The 20,940-nt window shown below is 43.2% G+C and overlaps 1 protein-coding gene and 1 long non-coding RNA gene across 9 annotated transcripts in view; both read left to right on the forward strand.

Moving 5' to 3' along the window:
• The window catches only part of tasp1 (taspase, threonine aspartase, 1), a 104,635-nt gene that overhangs the window by 72,104 nt on the left and 11,591 nt on the right, over positions 1–20,940 (forward strand). For all 3 annotated transcript variants that reach the window (XM_045215161.1, XM_045215160.1, XM_045215162.1), the window contains exons 11-12: positions 12,134–12,244; positions 19,688–19,795. In XM_045215161.1, coding sequence (XP_045071096.1) covers positions 12,134–12,244; positions 19,688–19,795 — 219 coding nt within the window. The remainder of the gene's footprint in view (positions 1–12,133; positions 12,245–19,687; positions 19,796–20,940) is intronic.
• Positions 832–3,620, forward strand: LOC123484632. 6 transcript variants are annotated; one of them, XR_006658607.1, is made up of 4 exons: positions 832–1,481; positions 1,878–2,557; positions 2,720–3,109; positions 3,186–3,620. It is a non-coding gene; the product is annotated as an uncharacterized LOC123484632 (long non-coding RNA). The 6 variants fall into 6 exon arrangements; XR_006658604.1 differs by having other exon boundaries at positions 1,878–2,198; positions 2,351–2,557; positions 2,720–3,620; XR_006658608.1 differs by having other exon boundaries at positions 832–1,243; positions 1,282–1,481; positions 2,720–3,620.

The raw sequence follows: 20,940 nt of genomic DNA on the forward strand, positions 1-20,940 counted from the left end.
CTTGGTTTTACATGGCTCTTTCCCTGGCAGGCTGTCTTGGTTTTACATGGCTCTTTCCCTGGCAGGCTGTCTTGGTTTTACATGGCTCTTTCCCTGGCAGGCTGTCTTGGTTTTACATGGCTCTTTCCCTGGCAGGCTGTCTTGGTTTTACATGGCTCTTTCCCTGGCAGGCTGTCTTGGTTTTACATGGCTCTTTCCCTGGCAGGCTGTCTTGGTTTTACATGGCTCTTTCCCTGGCAGGCTGTCTTGGTTTTACATGGCTCTTTCCCTGGCAGGCTGTCTTTGTTTTACATGGCTCTTTCCCTGGCAGGCTGTCTTGGTTTTACATGGCTCTTTCCCTGGCTGGCTGTCTTGGTTTTACATGGCTCTTTCCCTGGCAGGCTGTCTGTGTTTTACATGGCTCTTTCCCTGGCAGGCTGTCTTGGTTTTACATGGCTCTTTCCCTGGCAGGCTGTCTTGGTTTTACATGGCTCTTTCCCTGGCAGGCTGTCTTGGTTTTACATGGCTCTTTCCCTGGCTGGCTGTCTTGGCTCACATTTTGAAAGCAGCTTGTGTGTAGTGTACTTCAACCTTCCTACATTTACAGTATTCTCTTTTTATATAAGCTTCACACAACAGGTTTAAATGTACAGATTCCTCAATTGTTAACCTTATTAATGTATTGGTGACATCCATCCATACGCCTGTTTAGTCCTCCAGTGTGGCTCAGTTGGTAGAGCATGGCTCTTGCAATGCCAGGGTTGTGGGTTTGATTCCCAACGGGGGACCAGTATGAAAAAGGTCAAAAATGTATGCACTCACTACTGTAAGTTGCTCTGGATAAGAGCATCTGCTAAATGACTAAAATGTTTTTAAAAATGGAGTTGGGAGGTTAAAGGTGAGACACCTGTTTAGTCTGGAGTTGGGAGGTGAAAGGTGAGACATCTGTTTAGTTGGGAGGTGAAAGGTGAGACATCTGTTTAGACTGGAGTTGGGAGGTGAAAGGTGAGACACCTGTTTAGACTGGAGTTGGGAGGTGAAAGGTGAGACATCTGTTTAGACTGGAGTTGGGAGGTGAAAGGTGAGACATCTGTTTAGACTGGAGTTGGGAGGTGAAAGGTGAGACACCTGTTTAGTTGGGAGGTGAAAGGTGAGACACCTGTTTAGACTGGAGTTGGGAGGTGAAAGGTGAGACACCTGTTTAGACTGGAGTTGGGAGGTGAAAGGTGAGACATCTGTTTAGACTGGAGTTGGGAGGTGAAAGGTGAGACACCTGTTTAGTCTGGAGTTGGGAGGTGAAAGGTGAGACATCTGTTTAGACTGGAGTTGGGAGGTGAAAGGTGAGACACCTGTTTAGTTGGGAGGTGAAAGGTGAGACATCTGTTTAGTTGGGAGGTGAAAGGTGAGACATCTGTTTAGTTGGGAGGTGAAAGGTGAGACATCTGTTTAGACTGGAGTTGGGAGGTGAAAGGTGAGACATCTGTTTAGACTGGAGTTGGGAGGTGAAAGGTGAGACATCTGTTTAGACTGGAGTTGGGAGGTGAAAGGTGAGACATCTGTTTAGACTGGAGTTGGGAGGGAAAGGTGAGACACCTGTTTAGTTGGGAGGTGAAAGGTGAGACACCTGTTTAGACTGGAGTTGGGAGGTGAAAGGTGAGACACCTGTTTAGACTGGAGTTGGGAGGTGAAAGGTGAGACATCTGTTTAGTTGGGAGGTGAAAGGTGAGACATCTGTTTAGACTGGAGTTGGGAGGTGAAAGGTGAGACACCTGTTTAGTCTGGAGTTGGGAGGTGAAAGGTGAGACATCTGTTTAGACTGGAGTTGGGAGGTGAAAGGTGAGACACCTGTTTAGACTGGAGTTGGGAGGTGAAAGGTGAGACATCTGTTTAGTTGGGAGGTGAAAGGTGAGACATCTGTTTAGTTGGGAGGTGAAAGGTGAGACATCTGTTTAGACTGGAGTTGGGAGGTGAAAGGTGAGACATCTGTTTAGACTGGAGTTGGGAGGTGAAAGGTGAGACATCTGTTTAGACTGGAGTTGGGAGGTGAAAGGTGAGACATCTGTTTAGACTGGAGTTGGGAGGTGAAAGGTGAGACACCTGTTTAGTTGGGAGGTGAAAGGTGAGACACCTGTTTAGACTGGAGTTGGGAGGTGAAAGGTGAGACACCTGTTTAGACTGGAGTTGGGAGGTGAAAGGTGAGACATCTGTTTAGTTGGGAGGTGAAAGGTGAGACATCTGTTTAGACTGGAGTTGGGAGGTGAAAGGTGAGACACCTGTTTAGTCTGGAGTTGGGAGGTGAAAGGTGAGACATCTGTTTAGACTGGAGTTGGGAGGTGAAAGGTGAGACACCTGTTTAGACTGGAGTTGGGAGGTGAAAGGTGAGACATCTGTTTAGTTGGGAGGTGAAAGGTGAGACATCTGTTTAGTTGGGAGGTGAAAGGTGAGACATCTGTTTAGACTGGAGTTGGGAGGTGAAAGGTGAGACATCTGTTTAGACTGGAGTTGGGAGGTGAAAGGTGAGACATCTGTTTAGTTGGGAGGTGAAAGGTGAGACATCTGTTTAGTTGGGAGGTGAAAGGTGAGACATCTGTTTAGTTGGGAGGTGAAAGGTGAGACATCTGTTTAGTTGGGAGGTGAAAGGTGAGACATCTGTTTAGTTGGGAGGTAAAAGGTGAGACACCTGTTTAGACTGGAGTTGGGAGGTGAAAGGTGAGACATCTGTTTAGTTGGGAGGTGAAAGGTGAGACATCTGTTTAGACTGGAGTTGGGAGGTGAAAGGTGAGACATCTGTTTAGACTGGAGTTGGGAGGTGAAAGGTGAGACATCTGTTTAAACTGGAGTTGGGAGGTGAAAGGTGAGACATCTGTTTAGACTGGAGTTGGGAGGTGAAAGGTGAGACATCTGTTTAGTTGGGAGGTGAAAGGTGAGACATCTGTTTAGTTGGGAGGTGAAAGGTGAGACATCTGTTTAGACTGGAGTTGGGAGGTGAAAGGTGAGACATCTGTTTAGACTGGAGTTGGGAGGTGAAAGGTGAGACATCTGTTTAGACTGGAGTTGGGAGGTGAAAGGTGAGACATCTGTTTAGACTGGAGTTGGGAGGTGAAAGGTGAGACATCTGTTTAGTTGGGAGGTGAAAGGTGAGACATCTGTTTAGACTGGAGTTGGGAGGTGAAAGGTGAGACACCTGTTTAGTCTGGAGTTGGGAGGTGAAAGGTGAGACATCTGTTTAGACTGGAGTTGGGAGGTGAAAGGTGAGACATCTGTTTAGACTGGAGTTGGGAGGTGAAAGGTGAGACACCTGTTTAGTTGGGAGGTGAAAGGTGAGACATCTGTTTAGACTGGAGTTGGGAGGTGAAAGGTGAGACATCTGTTTAGACTGGAGTTGGGAGGTGAAAGGTGAGACATCTGTTTAGTTGGGAGGTGAAAGGTGAGACATCAGTGTCGACCTCCTGTGTGTTGTGTTTTATGACTCCTTGCTTGTTACATAGCTAGTTTTCTGTTCAACAGATTGCTTTTGTTTAGATCTGAACTCTGCCACATGTTTTAAGGTTATAGACCCAAGGAGCATTGAACAGTGAAGCCTTACGTTATCTGCTGTTGCCCTACACCTTTACATTCCTCAGAGTCCTGACAGTAACTCACTATGGATGAGGAGGGTACATCAGATCAAGTATCATTTAGGCTTTAACTGTGATATGATGTAGTTATCATGTATTTCAGCAGTCATCTGACGCCGTGAGACATCATGTTGTTGTACTGGCATTAGGGCTGCACGATTTTAACAACATATCTATTGGTGTTTTTTTGACCAGATATTTGAATAGCGATTTATGAATTGCCTGTAGCTGAAATACTGCCATACCACTGAATATCCTTCTTTGGCACCAAATGGTCGTTCTTGTTAGCACTAGCACTAGCAGCACTCATGTTCTGATACTCTTGAGGTGAATACTATGCATGCCGTCTAATACTATGCATACCGTCTAATACTGTGCATGCCGTCTAATACTATGCATGCCGTCTAATACTATGCATGCTGTCTAATACTATGCATAACGTCTAATACTATGCATGCCGTCTAATACTATGCATACCGTCTAATACTATGCATACCATCTAATACTATGCATACTGTCTAATACTATGCATGCCGTCTAATACTATGCATACCGTCTAATACTATGCATACCGTCTAATACTATGCATGCCGTCTAATACTATGCATGCCGTCTAATACTATGCATACCGTCTAATACTATGCATGCCGTCTAATACTATGCATACTGTCTAATACTATGCATGCCGTCTAATACTATGCATACCGTCTAATACTATGCATACTGTCTAATACTATGCATGCCGTCTAATACTATGCATACCGTCTAATACTATGCATACCGTCTAATACTATGCATACCGTCTAATACTATGCATGCCGTCTAATACTATGCATACCATGTAATACTATGCAAGCTGTCTAATACTATGCATGCCTTCTAATACTATGCATACCGTCTAATACTATGCATACCGTCTAATACTATGCATGCCGTCTAATACTATGCATACCGTCTAATACTATGCATACCGTCTAATACTATGCATACCGTCTAATACTATGCATGCCAGTCTCACTTGGTTAAGAGTTGAGGAGAGACTGACCTCATCACTTCTTCTTTTTATAAGAAATATGAATGTGTTGAATTCCAAATTGTTTGCATCGTCAACTTACACACAGCTCTGACACACCACTCACCCCTACCAGACATGCCACCAGCAGATCAATAATGGCGCCGGAGGAGATAGCTGCCATTTTGTTATTTGGAACTTATTTTGTACGTAATGTTTCTGCCACCGTCTCTTATGACCGAAAAGAGCTTCTGGATATCAGAACAGCGATTACTCACCTCGTACTGGATAAACGTTTTTTTCTTTAACGAGTTGGACGCAAAGGATTTACTTCAGACACCCGACAAGGCCCAAATCCCCATCATTCGCATGAAGAAGAGACAGAGATATAGGGGACGCCTCTACCCTCCGTACTATTAGCCAAAGTGAAATCATTGGATAATAAACTGGATGAGCTCCGATCAAGTCAATCCTAGATTACGGTTATCCTACCAACGGGACATTAAAAACTGTAATATCGTGTTTCACCGAGTCGTGGCTGAACGACGACATGGATAACATACAGCTAGCGGGCTATACGCTGCATCGGCAGGATAGAACAGCCGCCTCCGGTAAGACAAGGGGTGGCGGTCTGTGTATATTTGTAAACAACAGCTGGTGCACGAAATCTAATATTAAGGAAGTCTCGAGGTTTTGCTCGCCTGAGGTAGAGTATCTCATGATGAGCTGTAAGATCACACTATCTACCAAGAGAGTTTATCTATATTTTTCGTAGCTGTCTATTTACCACCACAAACCGATGCTGGCACTAAGACCGCACTCAACGAGCTGTATAAGGCCATAAGTAAACAAGAAAATGCTCATCCAGAGGTGGCGCTCCTAGTGGCCGGGGACTTTAATGCAGGGAAACTTAAATCCGTTTTACCTAATTTCTACCAGCATGTTACATGTGCAACCAGAGGACAAAATAACTCTAGACCACCTTTACTCCACACACAGAGACCTGTACAAAGCTCTCCCTCGCCCTCCATTTGGCAAATCTGACCATAACTCTATCCTCCTGATTCCGGCTTACAAGCAAAAACTAAAGCAGGAAGTACCAGTGACTCGCTCAATACGGAAGTGGTCAGATGACGCAGATGCTAAGCTACAGGACTGTTTTGCTAGCACAGACTGGAACATGTTCCGGGATTCTTCCGATGGCATTGAGGGGTACACCACATCAGTCGCTGGCTTCGTCAATAAGTGCATCGAGGACGTCGTCCCCACAGTAACCGTACGTACATACCCCAACCAGAAGCCATAGATTACAGGCAACATCTGCACTGAGCTAAAGGGTTGAGCTGCCGCTTTCAAGGAGCGGGACTCTAACCCGGATGCTTATTAGAAATCCCGCTATGCCCTCCGACGGACCATCAAACAGGGAAAGCGTCAGTACAGGTCTAAGATTGAATCGTACTACACCGGCTCTGACGCTCGTCGGATGTGGCAGGGCTTGCAAACTATTACAGACTACAAAGGGAAGCACAGCCGCAAGCTGCCAAGTGACACGAGCCTACCAGATGAGCTAAATTACTTCTATGCATGCTTCGAGGCAAGCAACACTGAAGTATGCATGAGAGCACCAGCTGTTCCGGATGACTGTGTGATCACGCTCTCCGTAGCCGATGTGAGTACGACCTTTAAACAGGTCAACATTCACAAGGCTGCAGGGCCAGACGGATTACCAGGACATGTACTCAGAGCATGAGCTGACCAACTGGCAAATGTCTTCACTGACATTTTCAACCTGCCCCTGACCGAGTCTGTAATACCAACATGTTTCAAGCAAACCACCATAGTCCCTGTGCCCAAAAACACTAAAGTAACCTGCCTAAATGACTACCGACCCGTAGCACTGACGTCTGTAGCCATGAAGTGCTTTGAAAGGCTGGTGATGGCTCACATCAACACCATTATCCCTGAAACCCTAGATCCACCCCAATTTGCATACCGCCCCAACAGATCCACAGATGACGCAATCTCTATTGCACTCCACACTTCCCTTTCCCACCTGGACAAAAGGAACACCTACGTGAGAATGCTATTCATTGAATACAGCTCAGGGCGCCCAAGAAAGTCCAGCAAGCACCAGGACCGTCTCCTAAAGTTGATTCAGCTGCGGGATCGGGGCACCACCAGTGCAGAGCTTGCTCAGGAATGGCAGCAGGCAGGTGTGAGTGCATCTGCACGCACAGTTAGGTGAAGACTTTTGGAGGATGGCCTGGTGTCAAGAAGGGCAGCAAAGAAGCCACTTCTCTCCAGGAAAAACATCAGGGACAGACTGATATTCTGCAAAACGTACAATGATTGGACTGCTGAGGACTGGGGTAAAGTCATTTTCTCTGATGAATCCCCTTTCCGATTGTTTGGGGTATCCGGAAAACACCTTGTCCGGAGAAGACATGGTGAGCGCTACCATCAGTCCTGTGTCATGCCAACAGTAAAGCATCCTGAGACCATTAATGTGTGGGGTGCTTCTCAGCCAAGGGAGTGGGCTCACTCACAATTTTGCCTAAGAACACAGAATGGTACCAACACATTCTCCGAGAGCAAATTCTCCCAACCATCCAAGAACAGTTTGGTGACGACCAATGCCTTTTCCAGCATGATGGAGCACCTTGCCATAAGACAAAAGTGATAACTAAGTGGCTCGGGGAACAAAACATCGACATTTTGGGTCCATGGCCAGGAAACTCCCCAGACCTTAATCCCATTGAGAACTTGTGGTCGATCCTCAAGAGGCGGGTGGACAAACAAAAACCCACAAATTCTGACAAACTCCAAGCATTGATTATGCAAGAATGGGCTGCCATCAGTCAGGATGTGGCCCATAAGTTAATTGACAGTATGCCAGGGTGGATTGCAGAGGTCTTGAAAAAGAAGGGTCAACACTGCAAATATTGAGTCTTTGCATAAACTTAATGTAATTGTCAATAAAAGCCTTTGACACTTATGGAATGCTTGTAATTATACTTCAGTATACCATAGTAACATCTGACAAAAATATCTCATAACACTGAAGCAGTGAACTTTGTGAAGACCAATACTTGTGTCATTCTCAAAACTTTTGACCACGACTGTATTATCTCAATTACCTCGACTAACCGGTGCCCCCGCACATTGACTCTGTACCGGTACCCCCCTGTATATAGCCTCACTATTGTTATTTTACTGCTGCTCTTTAATTATTAGTTATTTGTATTTTTTCTTTCTTTAGTTTTTTACTTCAGTTTATTTTAATAAATACTTTCTTAACACTTATTTTTCTTAAAACTGCATTGTTGTTTAAGGGCTTGTAAGTCAGCATTTCACTGTAAGGTCTGTACATGTTGTATTCGGCCATGTGACAAATAAAATTTGATTTGATTTGAGCTCTGACACACACACTTACCCCACCAGACATGCCACCAGGGGTCTTTTCACAGTCCCCAAATTCAAGAAAGTGTACAGTATTATATAGAGACATTATTGCATGGAACTCCCTTCCATCTCATATTGCTCAAATGAACAGCAAACCTGGTTTAAAAAAACAGATAAAGCAACACCTCACGGTGCAACGCCTCTCCCCTATTTGACCTAGATAGTTTGTGTGTATGCATTGATATGTAGGCGTGACGTGATGTGTGATTTATGTTTGACGTTTTTACATTGATGTAGTTCTGTCCTTGAGCTGTCCTTGTCTATTATTAATGTTCTGTATTATGTCATGTTTCATGTTTTGTTGTAGACCCCAGGAAGAATAGCTGCCGCTTTCTCAACAGCTAATGGGGATCTTAATAAAATACCAAAATACCAAAATAACTGCGTGCTCTAAGCGGGGACACTTGTGATTGGTCAGCATCCTCTGTGCATGCCATGAAGGAAGTGAGAGCCCGCTTGTGATTGGTCAGCATCCTCTGTGCATGCCATGAAGAAAGTGAGAGCCCGCTTGTGATTGGTCAGCATCCTCTGTGCATGTAGAGAGTGAATGAACAGAGCACATCTCATTGGAGGAGGTACCATAGTCTAGTTTTTTGTTGTCTTAATGGAGTGTCAAAGAGTACGGTTACATGCACACTAATAATTCGATATTAAACTGATTATTTAGTATGTAGTAGGCAGATTATGCAATAGGAATGGAAACGCCTTACTCTGCTTATCTCAATCGGCGTGAAGGTTTAAAATCGAAGTAAGCCGATTTAAAACACCTGTTTTTAGTTTTTTTTTTAGCAATCTTTTGTATTATTAGGAAACGGCTTAATCGGCATTCCAGCTGTGTATTTGATCTGTGCCAGCACCGGGTAGCCCAAGCCTGCCTCTTACGCCACAATGAAGTGAGTTCAGAACAACTGAATGTATGCGTCTTAGAAGTAGTTTCCACATACAAACTGTATATGTCCGAACTCTGAATCAAATATGCTTCCCAAAAATAACATGGTCACCGTGGTAACACGTATCAAAAGTCCCGTCAGTTGCCTGATTTCAGATGTGTACATGAAAATGTGTTGATATATTGCCTGTGTGGATGTGTTGATATATTGCCTGTGTGGATGTGTTGATATATTGCCTGTGTGGATGTGTTGATATATTGCCTGTGTGGATGTGTTGATATATTGCCTGTGTGGATGTGTTGATATATTGCCAGTGTGGATGTGTTGATATATTGTCAGTGTGGATGTGTTGATATATTGCCTGTGTGGATGTGTTGATATATTGTCAGTGTGGATGTGTTGATATATTGCCTGTGTGGATGTGTTGATATATTGCCTGTGTGGATGTGTTGATATATTGCCTGTGTGGATGTGTTGATATATTGTCAGTGTGGATGTGTTGATATATTGCCTGTGTGGATGTGTTGATATATTGCCTGTGTGGATGTGTTGATATATTGTCAGTGTGGATGTGTTGATATATTGTCAGTGTGGATGTGTTGATATATTGCCTGTGTGGATGTGTTGATATATTTCCTGTGTGGATGTGTTGATATATTGCCAGTGTGGATGTGTTGATATATTGCCTGTGTGGATGTGTTGATATATTGCCTGTGTGGATGTGTTGATATATTGCCAGTGTGGATGTGTTGATATATTGCCAGTGTGGATGTGTTGATATATTGCCTGTGTGGATGTGGTAATATATTTCCTGTGTGGATGTGTTGATATATTGTCAGTGTGGATGTGTTGATATATTACCTGTGTGGATGTGTTGATATATTGTCAGTGTGGATGTGTTGATATATTGAGATGTGTTGTGTGTTTATGCACTGAGTTTGCAAAACATTAACATGCTCTTTCCATGACGTAGACTGACCAGGTGAATCCAGGTGAAAGCTATGATCCTTTATTGATTTCACTTGTTAAATCCACTTCAATCAGTGTAGATGAAGGGGAGGAGACAGGTTAAAGAAGGATTTTTAAGCCTTGAGACAACTGAGACATGGATTGTGTATATGTGCCATTCAGAGGGTGAATGGGCAAGACAAAAGATTGAAGTGCCTTTGAACGGGGTATGCCAGGCGCACCGGTTTGTGTCAAGAACTGCAACGCTGCTGGGTTTTAGACACTCAACTCTTTCCCGTGTGTATCAAGAATGGTCCACCACCCAAAGGACATCCAGCCAACTTCACACAACTGTGGGAAGCATTGGAGTCAACATGGTCCAGCAATCCTTGTCGAACGCTTTTGACATCTTGTAGAGTCCACGGCCCGACAAATTGAGGCTGTTCTGAGGACAAAAGAGGGGAAGCAACTCAATATTAGGAAGGTGTTCTTAATGTTTTGTTGCTCAGTGTATGTTGAGATGTGTTTATATTTTGATATGTGTTGATATGTTGAGATGTGTTATGTTGTGTGTTTATATGTTGTGTGTTTGTGTTGAGGTGTGTTTATATATACTACCTGGCTAAAAGTATGTTGACACCCCTTCAAATTAGTGGATTCTGCTATTTCAGCCACTCCCGTTTCTGACAGGTGTATAAAATAGAGCACACATCCATGCAATCTCCATAGACAAACACTGGCAGTAGCATGGCCTTACTGAAGAGCTCAGTGACTTTCAACGTGTCACTGTCATAGGACGCAACCTTTCCAACAAGTCAGTTTGTCAACCTTTTTGCCCTGCTAGAGCTGCCCCGTTCAACTGTAAGTGCTGTTATTGTGAAGTGGAAACGTCTAGGAGCAACAACGGCTCAGCCCCGAAGTGGTAGGCCACACAAGCTCACAGAACGGGACCGCTGAGTGCTGAAGCGCGTAAAAATTTTCTGTCCTCGGTTGCAACACTCACTACAGTTCCAAACTGCCTGGAAGCAATGTCAGCACAAGAACTGTTTGTCGGGAGCTTCATGAAATGGGTTTCCATGGCCGAGCAGCAGCAAACAAGCCTAAGATCACCATGCACAATACCAAGCGTTGGCTGGAGTGGTGTAAAGCTCACCGCCATTGGACTCTGGAGTAGTGGAAACGCGTTCTCTGGAGGGATGAATCACGCTTCACCATCTGGCAGTCCGACGGATGAATCTGGGTTTGGCGGACGCCAGGAGAACTTGACCTGCCCGAATGCATAGTGCCAACTGTAAAGTTTGGTGGAGGGGGAATAATGGTCTAGGGCTGTTTTTCATGGTTCGGGCCCCTTAGTTACAGTGAAGGGAAATCTTAACGCTACAGCAGACAATTACTCTTATTCTGTATGATTCTGTGCTTTCAACTTTGTGGCAACAGTTTGGGGACGGCCCTTTCCTGTTTCAGCATGACAATGCCCCTGTGCACAAAGCGAGGTCCATACAGAAATGGTTTGTCGAGATCGGTGTGGAAGAACTTGACTGGTCTGCACAGAGCCCTGACCTCAACCCCATCGAACGCCTTTGGGATCAATCAGAACGCCGACTGCGAGCCAGGCCTAATCGCCCAACATCAGTGCCCGACCTCACTAATGCTCTTGGTGCTGAATGGAAGCAAGTCCCCTTAGCAATGTTCCTACATCTAGTGGAAAGCCTTCCCAGAAGAGTGGAGGCTGTTATAGCAGCAAAGGGGGGGACCAACTCCAAATTAATGCCCATGACTTTGGAATGAGATGTTCGACGAGCAGGTGTCCACATACTTTTGGTCATGTTGTTTGTGTTGAGATGTGTTGATGTGCATTTTGTTTGTTTGTTTCCAAAACATCCCACCCTTTCTTGTCTTTGGGGCCTTGTTCTGAGACGTCAGTACCAGTGACATTCTATAGCCATAAACAGAAACCCTATGTCAATAACAGTTTATTTATGGTGTTCATAACTCATACATTCATAAGCATCTCACCTCCTGTCTTCCCGTGTGTGTGTGTGTGTGTGTGTGTGTGTGTGTGTGTGTGTGTGTGTCTGTGTGTCTGTGTGTCTGTGTCTGTGTCTGTGTGTCTGTGTGTCTGTGTCTGTGTCTGTGTGTCTGTGTCTGTGTCTGTGTCTCTGTGTGTCTGTGTCTCTGTGTGTCTGTGTCTGTGTCTGTGTCTGTGTCTGTGTGTGTGTGTTTAGGTTGTGGGGAGCATCTAATCCGGACCATGCTGGCACGGGAGTGTTCTTCTGCCATGCAGTGTGAAGATGCCCACCAGGCACTGCTGGAGGCTATGCAGAACAAGTTCATCAGTAAGTAACACTCACACACACACTCTCACACTCACACACACACGAATGAGCACGTACACACACACACACACCACACACTGTCAGTTTCAGCCAAGCATCAGAGAGACACGTCTCAGTTTGGCATGGAGGAGGTAATGACAAAACTGAAGCGAAAAACTGAAATTAGCTGGAAACATTGGCAACAAAAGAGATCCAAGCTTTCTGGATTAATATATGACTTACATCTGTTCCAATCAGGCCCTGCTAACGGCCCATAGATTCATATTTGACAGACAGCTGCAGTTATTTTCAGGCCACATCAATATTTTGTTGACAGCTAATTTGAAGATGGTGTTGGGCTATTTTCTGTATTTTTCAGAAGTGGTCAGTGTTGAATGAGCCTTGTTAACTTTGTTGTGCTCTCTCTGTTTCTCTCTGTCTTTCTGGGTCTATGAGAGGAAGTGACCGTTAGGGTTGAACAGGGGGCGAGAAAGTGTGGAATCATTTAGGTGGTTTTGGTCTTGTTCTGGCCTCCTTTAGAAGTCTGTCGCCGTCCGATCGTTCCGAGACGGACATCACTAAGGTTGCGTCCCAATTGGCACCCTAATGCCTATATAGTGTACTACTTTCGACCTGGGCCCATAGTGCCCTATATATAGAATAGGGTGTGATTTGGGACGCACGGTAAGACAGTTGGAAGAGAGACGATCTAGTCATCTTGGAGCTAACTGTCCTGTTGTTGTCTCTGAAGTCTCTCATTAAACCTGACACAGCTCCATAAACCCAGACACACACACACACACACAGACACACACACACACACACACACACACACACACACAGACACACACTCTTCCTAAGTGAGGAGAGAGGATGAGTCCAGTCTTTGATGTGGCCAGAGAACCCTCAAGCTTACACGACCCATGTAAGTCAAGCTCTCTAAATAGAATCTCTAGAACGACTCTCTTTCTTTCTGTTTCTCAATCTCTTTATTGAGTAGGTAACGTGGTAGCCTGGCCGTAACGTGGTAGCCTGGCCGTAACGTGGTAGCCTGGCCGTAACGTGGTAGCCTGGCCGTAACGTGGTAGCCTGGCCGTAACGTGGTAGCCTGGCCGTAACGTGGTATTCTGGCCGTAACGTGGTAGCCTGGCCGTAGCCTGGCCGTAACGTGGTAGCCTGGCCGTAACGTGGTAGCCTGGCCGTAACGTGGTAGCCTGGCCGTAACGTGGTAGCCTGGCAGGTAGGAGCGTTGGGCCAGTAACCGAAAGGTTGCTGGATCCAATCCCCGAGCTGACAAGGTAAAAATCTGTCGTTCTGCTCCTGAGCAAGACAGTTAACCCACTGTTGCCCCGGGCGCCGATGATGTGGATTAAGGCTCCTCTCTGATTCAGAGGGGTTGGGTTAAATGCGGAAGACACATTTCAGTTGAATGCATTCAGTTGTACAACTGACTAGGTATCCCACCTTTCCCTTTCCTAACATGCAACTTAAAAGCTTAGCGTTAAATGCTTTTTTAAAATCAAATGAAATGTTCAAATCAATGATAATGTCATGTAATTGATGTTAAAGACATACAGTTGAAGTCGGATGTTTACATACACTTAGGTTGGAGTCATTAAAACTCGTTTTTCAACCACTCCACAAATGTCTTGTTAACAAACTATAGTTTTGGCAAGTCGGTTAGGACATCTACTTTGTGCATGACACAGGTAATTTTTCCAACAATTGTGTACAGACAGATTATTTCACTTATAATGTGGTCCTCTGTAGCTCAATTGGTAGAGCATGGCGCTTGTAACGCCAGGGTAGTGGGTTCGATCCCCAGGACCACCCATACGTACAAATGTATGCACACATGACTGTAAGTCGCTTTGGATAAAAGCGTCTGCTAAATGGCATATTATTACTATAGTTGTCCTAATTCCATGTCTGTTATCCAAAGTATTCCTCCTTGATTCCGCTCATGTGAGAAGTCGTTATTTCCTTGGACGTGACTCCTTCAGAATCACCGGCTTCTAGTTGTGTTGTTTTCTCATTCTCCTTCCCTGGAAAGGATGTAATCCACCAATTACAGTTATTCTGCATCACAAAATATCTGGTTCTTTTACTTTACCTGTAGTTAAGCCGGATGTTATTTTGTGAATGAAGTCATCTTCCCGGTGAGGTGGTGTATGCATCCACAATGTGAAGAACAGACACACACAGTCTTGTATAACTTACCTTGTGGGGGGACACAATTTAGTCCCGTTCAAAATCATTTTTTTCCCTAAACCTAACCTTAAGCCCAAAACCTAACCCTAGCTCCTAACCCTTAAGCTAATTCTAACCCTAACACTAATTCTAACCTTAACCCTAAACCCCTTAAAAATAGCATTTGACCTTGTGGGGACTAACAAAATAGCAAAGTTAACCAGCGTATTGGGATTGAGAACAATGTGGCCACAGGAGAGACGAGGAAACAGCCCTAATTGTCTAAGAAAATTGAGGAGAGAGGAAACTTAATTAGGTCTATAATCAATAGCCTAACTGTTAAATGTGCCTGGCTTAATAAACCATCCATATACAGTATATCTACAGAAATAAGACAGATCCTGCTTCCTGTTTCCTGTTTGAGTGTTTGTTTAATAGCCTACTGATTCCGTGAGCACCAAATGACAAATTCTGTTTTTAATCTATGCTACGCTGTAATAATGGCTTTACCTATACCCTCCTTTTATCTAGATCTCCTTGTTATTGTTATGATTAATATTATTCATATGATCGTCATTACATTAATAAGTCATGTCGTTATCATTAGTAGGCTTTGTATAGCAGCAGCCCTGTATAACCGCCATCGAGCTGTAGGCCTAGGAGCGCGTCCTGTTTAGTCTTAATACCGTAACTTACTTAGGCCTATGGTATATTTCAATATACAGCTGTGGAAGAAATTAAGAGTCCACTGCAAAGTTTTCTTAAATCAGCATCTCTACGTGTATGACAGCCATTCCATTCCAGTGTCTGTTGAATTCCAACACAGGCACACCTCATTCTACTGAATTAGGTACTGATTAGGTGATCACATGAACCATATCTTATTTAACGAGGAAAAGTATAAAAACCACTGCTGTGGTCATCACTATCCTCTTGCAATAGGACCAGCTGGATGGCAAAAACAGTGCTAATAGTACCTCAAAAGTAATATTAATCAAATAATTACTATTGACCATGCCAAAAGAGTTGAAAAGGAACGTTTTGAGTGATGAAAAGAAGGGTTCAATTCTGGCTTTACTGGCAGAGGGATACAGTGAGCGTCAGGTTGCTTCCATCCTTAAAATTTTAAAGGCTGCGGTTCATAAGAACAAGGTCAAGCAGCAGACATTGGGGACAACAAAGCTACAGACCGGCAGAGGGCGAAAACGACTCTCTACTGACCGGGATGACCGCCAACTCATTCGAATGTCACTCAACAACCGTAGGATGACATCAAGTGACCTACAAAAAGAATGGCAAACGGCAGCTGGGGTGAAGTGCATGGCGAGGACGGTTCGAAACAGGCTCCTAGGGGCAGGGCTGAAGTCTTGCAAAGCTAGAAAAAAGCCCTTCATCAATGAGAAGCAAAGAAGAGCCAGGCTGATGTTTGCAAAAGACCATAAGGATTGGACCGTAGAGGACTGGAGAAAGTGAGTCCAATTTTCAGCTTTGCCCAACACCTGTTCGTCTAATGGTTAGACGGAGGCCTACAAGCCACAGTGTCTCGCACCCACTGTGAAATTTGGTGGAGGATCAGTGATGATCTGGGGGTGCTTCAGCAAGGCTGGAATCGGGCAGATTTGTCTTTGTGAAGGATGCATGTATCAAGCCTCGTACAAGGTTGTCCTGGAAGAAAACGTGCTTCTTTTTGCTCTGACATTGTTCCCCAACTCTGAGGATTGGTTTTTCCAGCAGGACAATGCGCCATGCCACACAGCCAGGTCAATCAAGGTGTGGATGGAGGACCACCAGATCAATACCCTGTCATGGCCAGCCCAATCTCCAGACCTGAACCCCATTGAACATTTCTGGAATGTGATCAAGAGGAAGATGGATGGTCACAAGCCATCAAACAAAGCCGAGCTGCTTGAATTTTTGTGCCAGGAGTGGCATAAAGTCACCCAACATCAATGTGAAAGACTGGTGGAGAGCATGCCAAGACGCATGAAAGCTGTGATTGAAATTCAGGGTTATTCCACCAAATATTGATTTCTGAACTCTTCCTAAGTTAAAACATTACTATTGTGTTGTTTAAAAATGAACATGAACTTATTTTCTTTGCATTATTCGAGGACTGACAACATTGCATCTTTTTTGTTATTTTGACCAGTTGTCATTTTCTGCAAATAAATGCTCTAAATTACACTATATTTATTTGGAATTTGGGAGAAATGTTGTCAGTAGTTTATAGAATATAACAAAAATGTTATTTTTACCCAAAACGCATACCTATAAATAGTAAAACCAGAGAAACTGATAATTTTGCAGTGGTCTCTTTAAAAAAAAAAATCTGCAGCTGTATAGGCTACTGTATCAATCATTCATTTGTTCGTGCCATCACACAGCATACGAGACATTCATGCTTTCAAATGCAATCAAGCATTTTAGTTTTAAAATTAAATAACAAAGGGAGCTTTTCAATAATTAGCCTAAACAATAAATAAACTGTAATTCATGAATGCATGCAACTGTTTTTAATCTGCTGTAATAAAGGCTTTATATATATAATTATTTTTTTCTCTCGTTAGAATAGAAACACTTATTTATTTTTTGTTTACACTATTTCCAAATGGTCAGAAAAAATTATGATATTTCTTTACAACATAATATTCACGCAAAGCTTACTCCTATACCCTCCTTTTACTTGATCTCTAGTAGTTTCCACAACTAAGTCAAATGTCTTCCACGGATCTGACTTCCCCCTTTCCCTCCTGAGCAACCGGTAAACATTCGCCCGTTTCGAGTTTCTATTTTCCCGTCCCTCCGCATCCATTTTTCTGTCACGTGTTACCGCGTTCGAAGTTTTGTTATAACCAGTGTATTGATGTGATTATGATAGACCAGGCCCTATTGGTCACGTGCACGCGATGCTTACGTTTCACGTAAAGAGAGCAAAGGTTGAGGGGAATATGGAATGTTTTTCCTAAACAAATTAGGGATTTCGGTAACAGAACCTTTCATTCGGAAGCAAGTAAGAAACTAAATGGCTGAAATGATGTTGCAGCTTCAGCACAGACAGCGCAGTAATCACTTGCTGTGATGTGGTGCCTTTTCGCTGCAGTAGGGAGGAGAGAGAGACAACGTGCGGCAGTCTTTTTTTTTTAACACAGCGTGACGATCGGGCTCTTTCTTGAGTCATTTGTGTTTCTTAATTATTTAATCAAACCGCGTGCTTAAAACGTCAGACAAGCTCAGTGCATATGTAGTAGATTTTTATTCAAACACACAGGGTGCGTCTGTCTATATATGGACAAATACGTGGAAACATTTTGACCAATCGCTTTGGTCGAAAGAACAGGACGACTCTCGGTCTACCAATATTTTGTTGTTGTTGGGGACAGCCCTATCACACACAGAATAATTGCTAGCAGTTGTTTAGTTTGGCCCAGACAGGGTAGAGGAATGGTATGGGGGATTCAGACAATTTAATTCCTGATAGATATTAGATAACTTTCTGCTCAGTTTAATTCCTGATAGATATTAGATAACGCTCTGCTCAGTTTAATTCATGATAGATATTAGATAACTCACTTCTCAGTTTAATTCATGATAGATATTAGATAACTCACTTCTCAGTTTAATTCCTGATAGATATTAGATAACGCTCTGCTCAGTTTAATTCCTGATAGATATTAGATAACTCACTTCTCAGTTTAATTCCTGATAGATATTAGATAACGTTCTGCTCAGTTTAATTCCTGATGGATATTAGATAACGTTCTGCTCAGTTTAATTCCTGATAGATATTAGATAACGCTCTGCTCAGTTTAATTCCTGATAGATATTAGATAACGCTCTGCTCAGTTTAATTCCTGATAGATATTAGATAACGCTCTGCTCAGTTTAATTCCTGATAGATATTAGATAACTCACTTCTCAGTTTAATTCCTGATAGATATTAGATAACGCTCTGCTCAGTTTAATTCCTGATAGATATTAGATAACGCTCTGCTCAGTTTAATTCCTGATAGATATTAGATAACGCTCTGCTCAGTTTAATTCCTGATAGATATTAGATAACGCTCTGCTCAGTTTAATTCCTGATAGATATTAGATAACGCTCTGCTCAGTTTAATTCCTGATAGATATTAGATAACGCTCTGCTCAGTTTAATTCCTGATAGATATTAGATAACTCAATTCTCAGTTTAATTCCTGATAGATATTAGATAACGCTCTGCTCAGTTTAATTCCTGATAGATATTAGATAACTCAATTCTCAGTTTAATTCCTGATAGATATTAGATAACGCTCTGCTCAGTTTAATTCCTGATAGATATTAGATAACGCTCTGCTCAGTTTAATTCCTGATAGATATTAGATAACGCTCTGCTCAGTTTAATTCCTGATAGATATTAGATAACTCACTTCTCAGTTTAATTCCTGATAGATATTAGATAACGCTCTGCTCAGTTTAATTCCTGATAGATATTAGATAACGCTCTGCTCAGTTTAATTCCTGATAGATATTAGATAACGCTCTGCTCAGTTTAATTCCTGATAGATATTAGATAACGCTCTGCTCAGTTTAATTCCTGATAGATATTAGATAACGCTCTGCTCAGTTTAATTCCTGATAGATATTAGATAACGCTCTGCTCAGTTTAATTCCTGATAGATATTAGATAACTCAATTCTCAGTTTAATTCCTGATAGATATTAGATAACGCTCTGCTCAGTTTAATTCCTGATAGATATTAGATAACGCTCTGCTCAGTTTAATTCCTGATAGATATTAGATAACGCTCTGCTCAGTTTAATTCCTGATAGATATTAGATAACGCTCTGCTCAGTTTAATTCCTGATAGATATTAGATAACGCTCTGCTCAGTTTAATTCCTGATAGATATTAGATAACTCAATTCTCAGTTTAATTCCTGATAGATATTAGATAACGCTCTGCTCAGTTTAATTCCTGATGGATATTAGATAACGTTCTGCTCAGTTTAATTCATGATAGATATTAGATAACTCAATTATCAGTTTAATTCCTGATAGATATTAGATAACGCTCTGCTCAGTTTAATTGCTGATAGATAACTCACTTCTCAGTTTAATTCTTCATATAAAGATGGGTAACCTTCATAACATGTTCATCACCCACTCATAAGCAGTGTGTGTCCATAATGGTATAAATGTATTATGAAGCCCTTATGTAGTTATAAATTGTTACCAAACCAAATGTTATATTTGCTATATAGACTAAAAACATTCTCCCCCATCCTGTCTCCTCCAGGCTCCCCGTTCCTTGCCAGTGAGGACTGTGTACTAGGAGGGGTCATCGTCCTGAGGTGCTGCAGGTGTTCCGACGCCCAACCCTCTCCTGACATCCAGGCTATACTGGGTAAGAGTTTATAACCCAACCCTCTCCTGACATCCAGGCTATACTGGGTAAGAGTTTAAAACACAACCCTCTCCTGACATCCAGGCTATACCGGGTAAGAGTTTATAACCCAACCCTCTCCTGACATCCAGGCTATACTGGGTAAGGGTTTATAACCCAACCCTCTCCTGACATCCAGGCTATACTGGGTAAAATGTTATAACCCAACCCTCTCCTGACATCCAGGCTATACCGGGTAAGAGTTTATAACCCAACCCTCTCCTGACATCCAGGCTATACCGGGTAAGAGTTTATAACCCAACCCTCTTCTGACATCCAGGCTATACTGGGTAAAATGTTATAACCCAACCCTCTCCTGACATCCAGGCTATACTGGGTAAGAGTTTATAACACAACCCTCTCCTGACATCCAGGCTATACTGGGTAAGAGTTTATAACCCAACCCTCTCCTGACATCCAGGCTATACTGGGTAAGAGTTTAAAACCCAACCCTCTCCTGACATCCAGGCTATACTGGGTAAAATGTTATAACCCAACCCTCTCCTGACATCCAGGCTATACTGGGTAAGAGTTTATAACACAACCCTCTCCTGACATCCAGGCTATACTGGGTAAGAGTTTATAACCCAACCCTCTCCTGACATCCAGGCTATACTGGGTAAGAGTTTAAAACCCAACCCTCTCCTGACATCCAGGCTATACTGGGTAAAATGTTATAACCCAACCCTCTCCTGACATCCAGGCTATACTGGGTAAGAGTTTATAACACAACCCTCTCCTGACATCCAGGCTATACTGGGTAAGAGTTTATAACCCAACCCTCTCCTGACATCCAGGCTATACTGGGTAAGAGTTTAAAACCCAACCCTCTCCTGACATCCAGGCTATACTGGGTAAGAGTTTATAACCCAACCCTCTCCTGACATCCAGGCTATACCGGGTAAGAGTTTATAACCCAACCCTCTTCTGACATCCAGGCTATACTGGGTCAAGGTTTATAACCCAACCCTCTCCTGACATCCAGGCTATACTGGGTAAGAGTTTATAACCCAACCCTCTCCTGACATCCAGGCTATACTGGGTAAGAGTTTATAACCCAACCCTCTCCTGACATCCAGGCTATACTGGGTAAGAGTTTAAAACAC

This window comes from Coregonus clupeaformis, unplaced genomic scaffold (genome assembly GCF_020615455.1).
Source record: "Coregonus clupeaformis isolate EN_2021a unplaced genomic scaffold, ASM2061545v1 scaf0378, whole genome shotgun sequence".
NCBI classification, from domain to species: domain Eukaryota; kingdom Metazoa; phylum Chordata; class Actinopteri; order Salmoniformes; family Salmonidae; genus Coregonus; species Coregonus clupeaformis.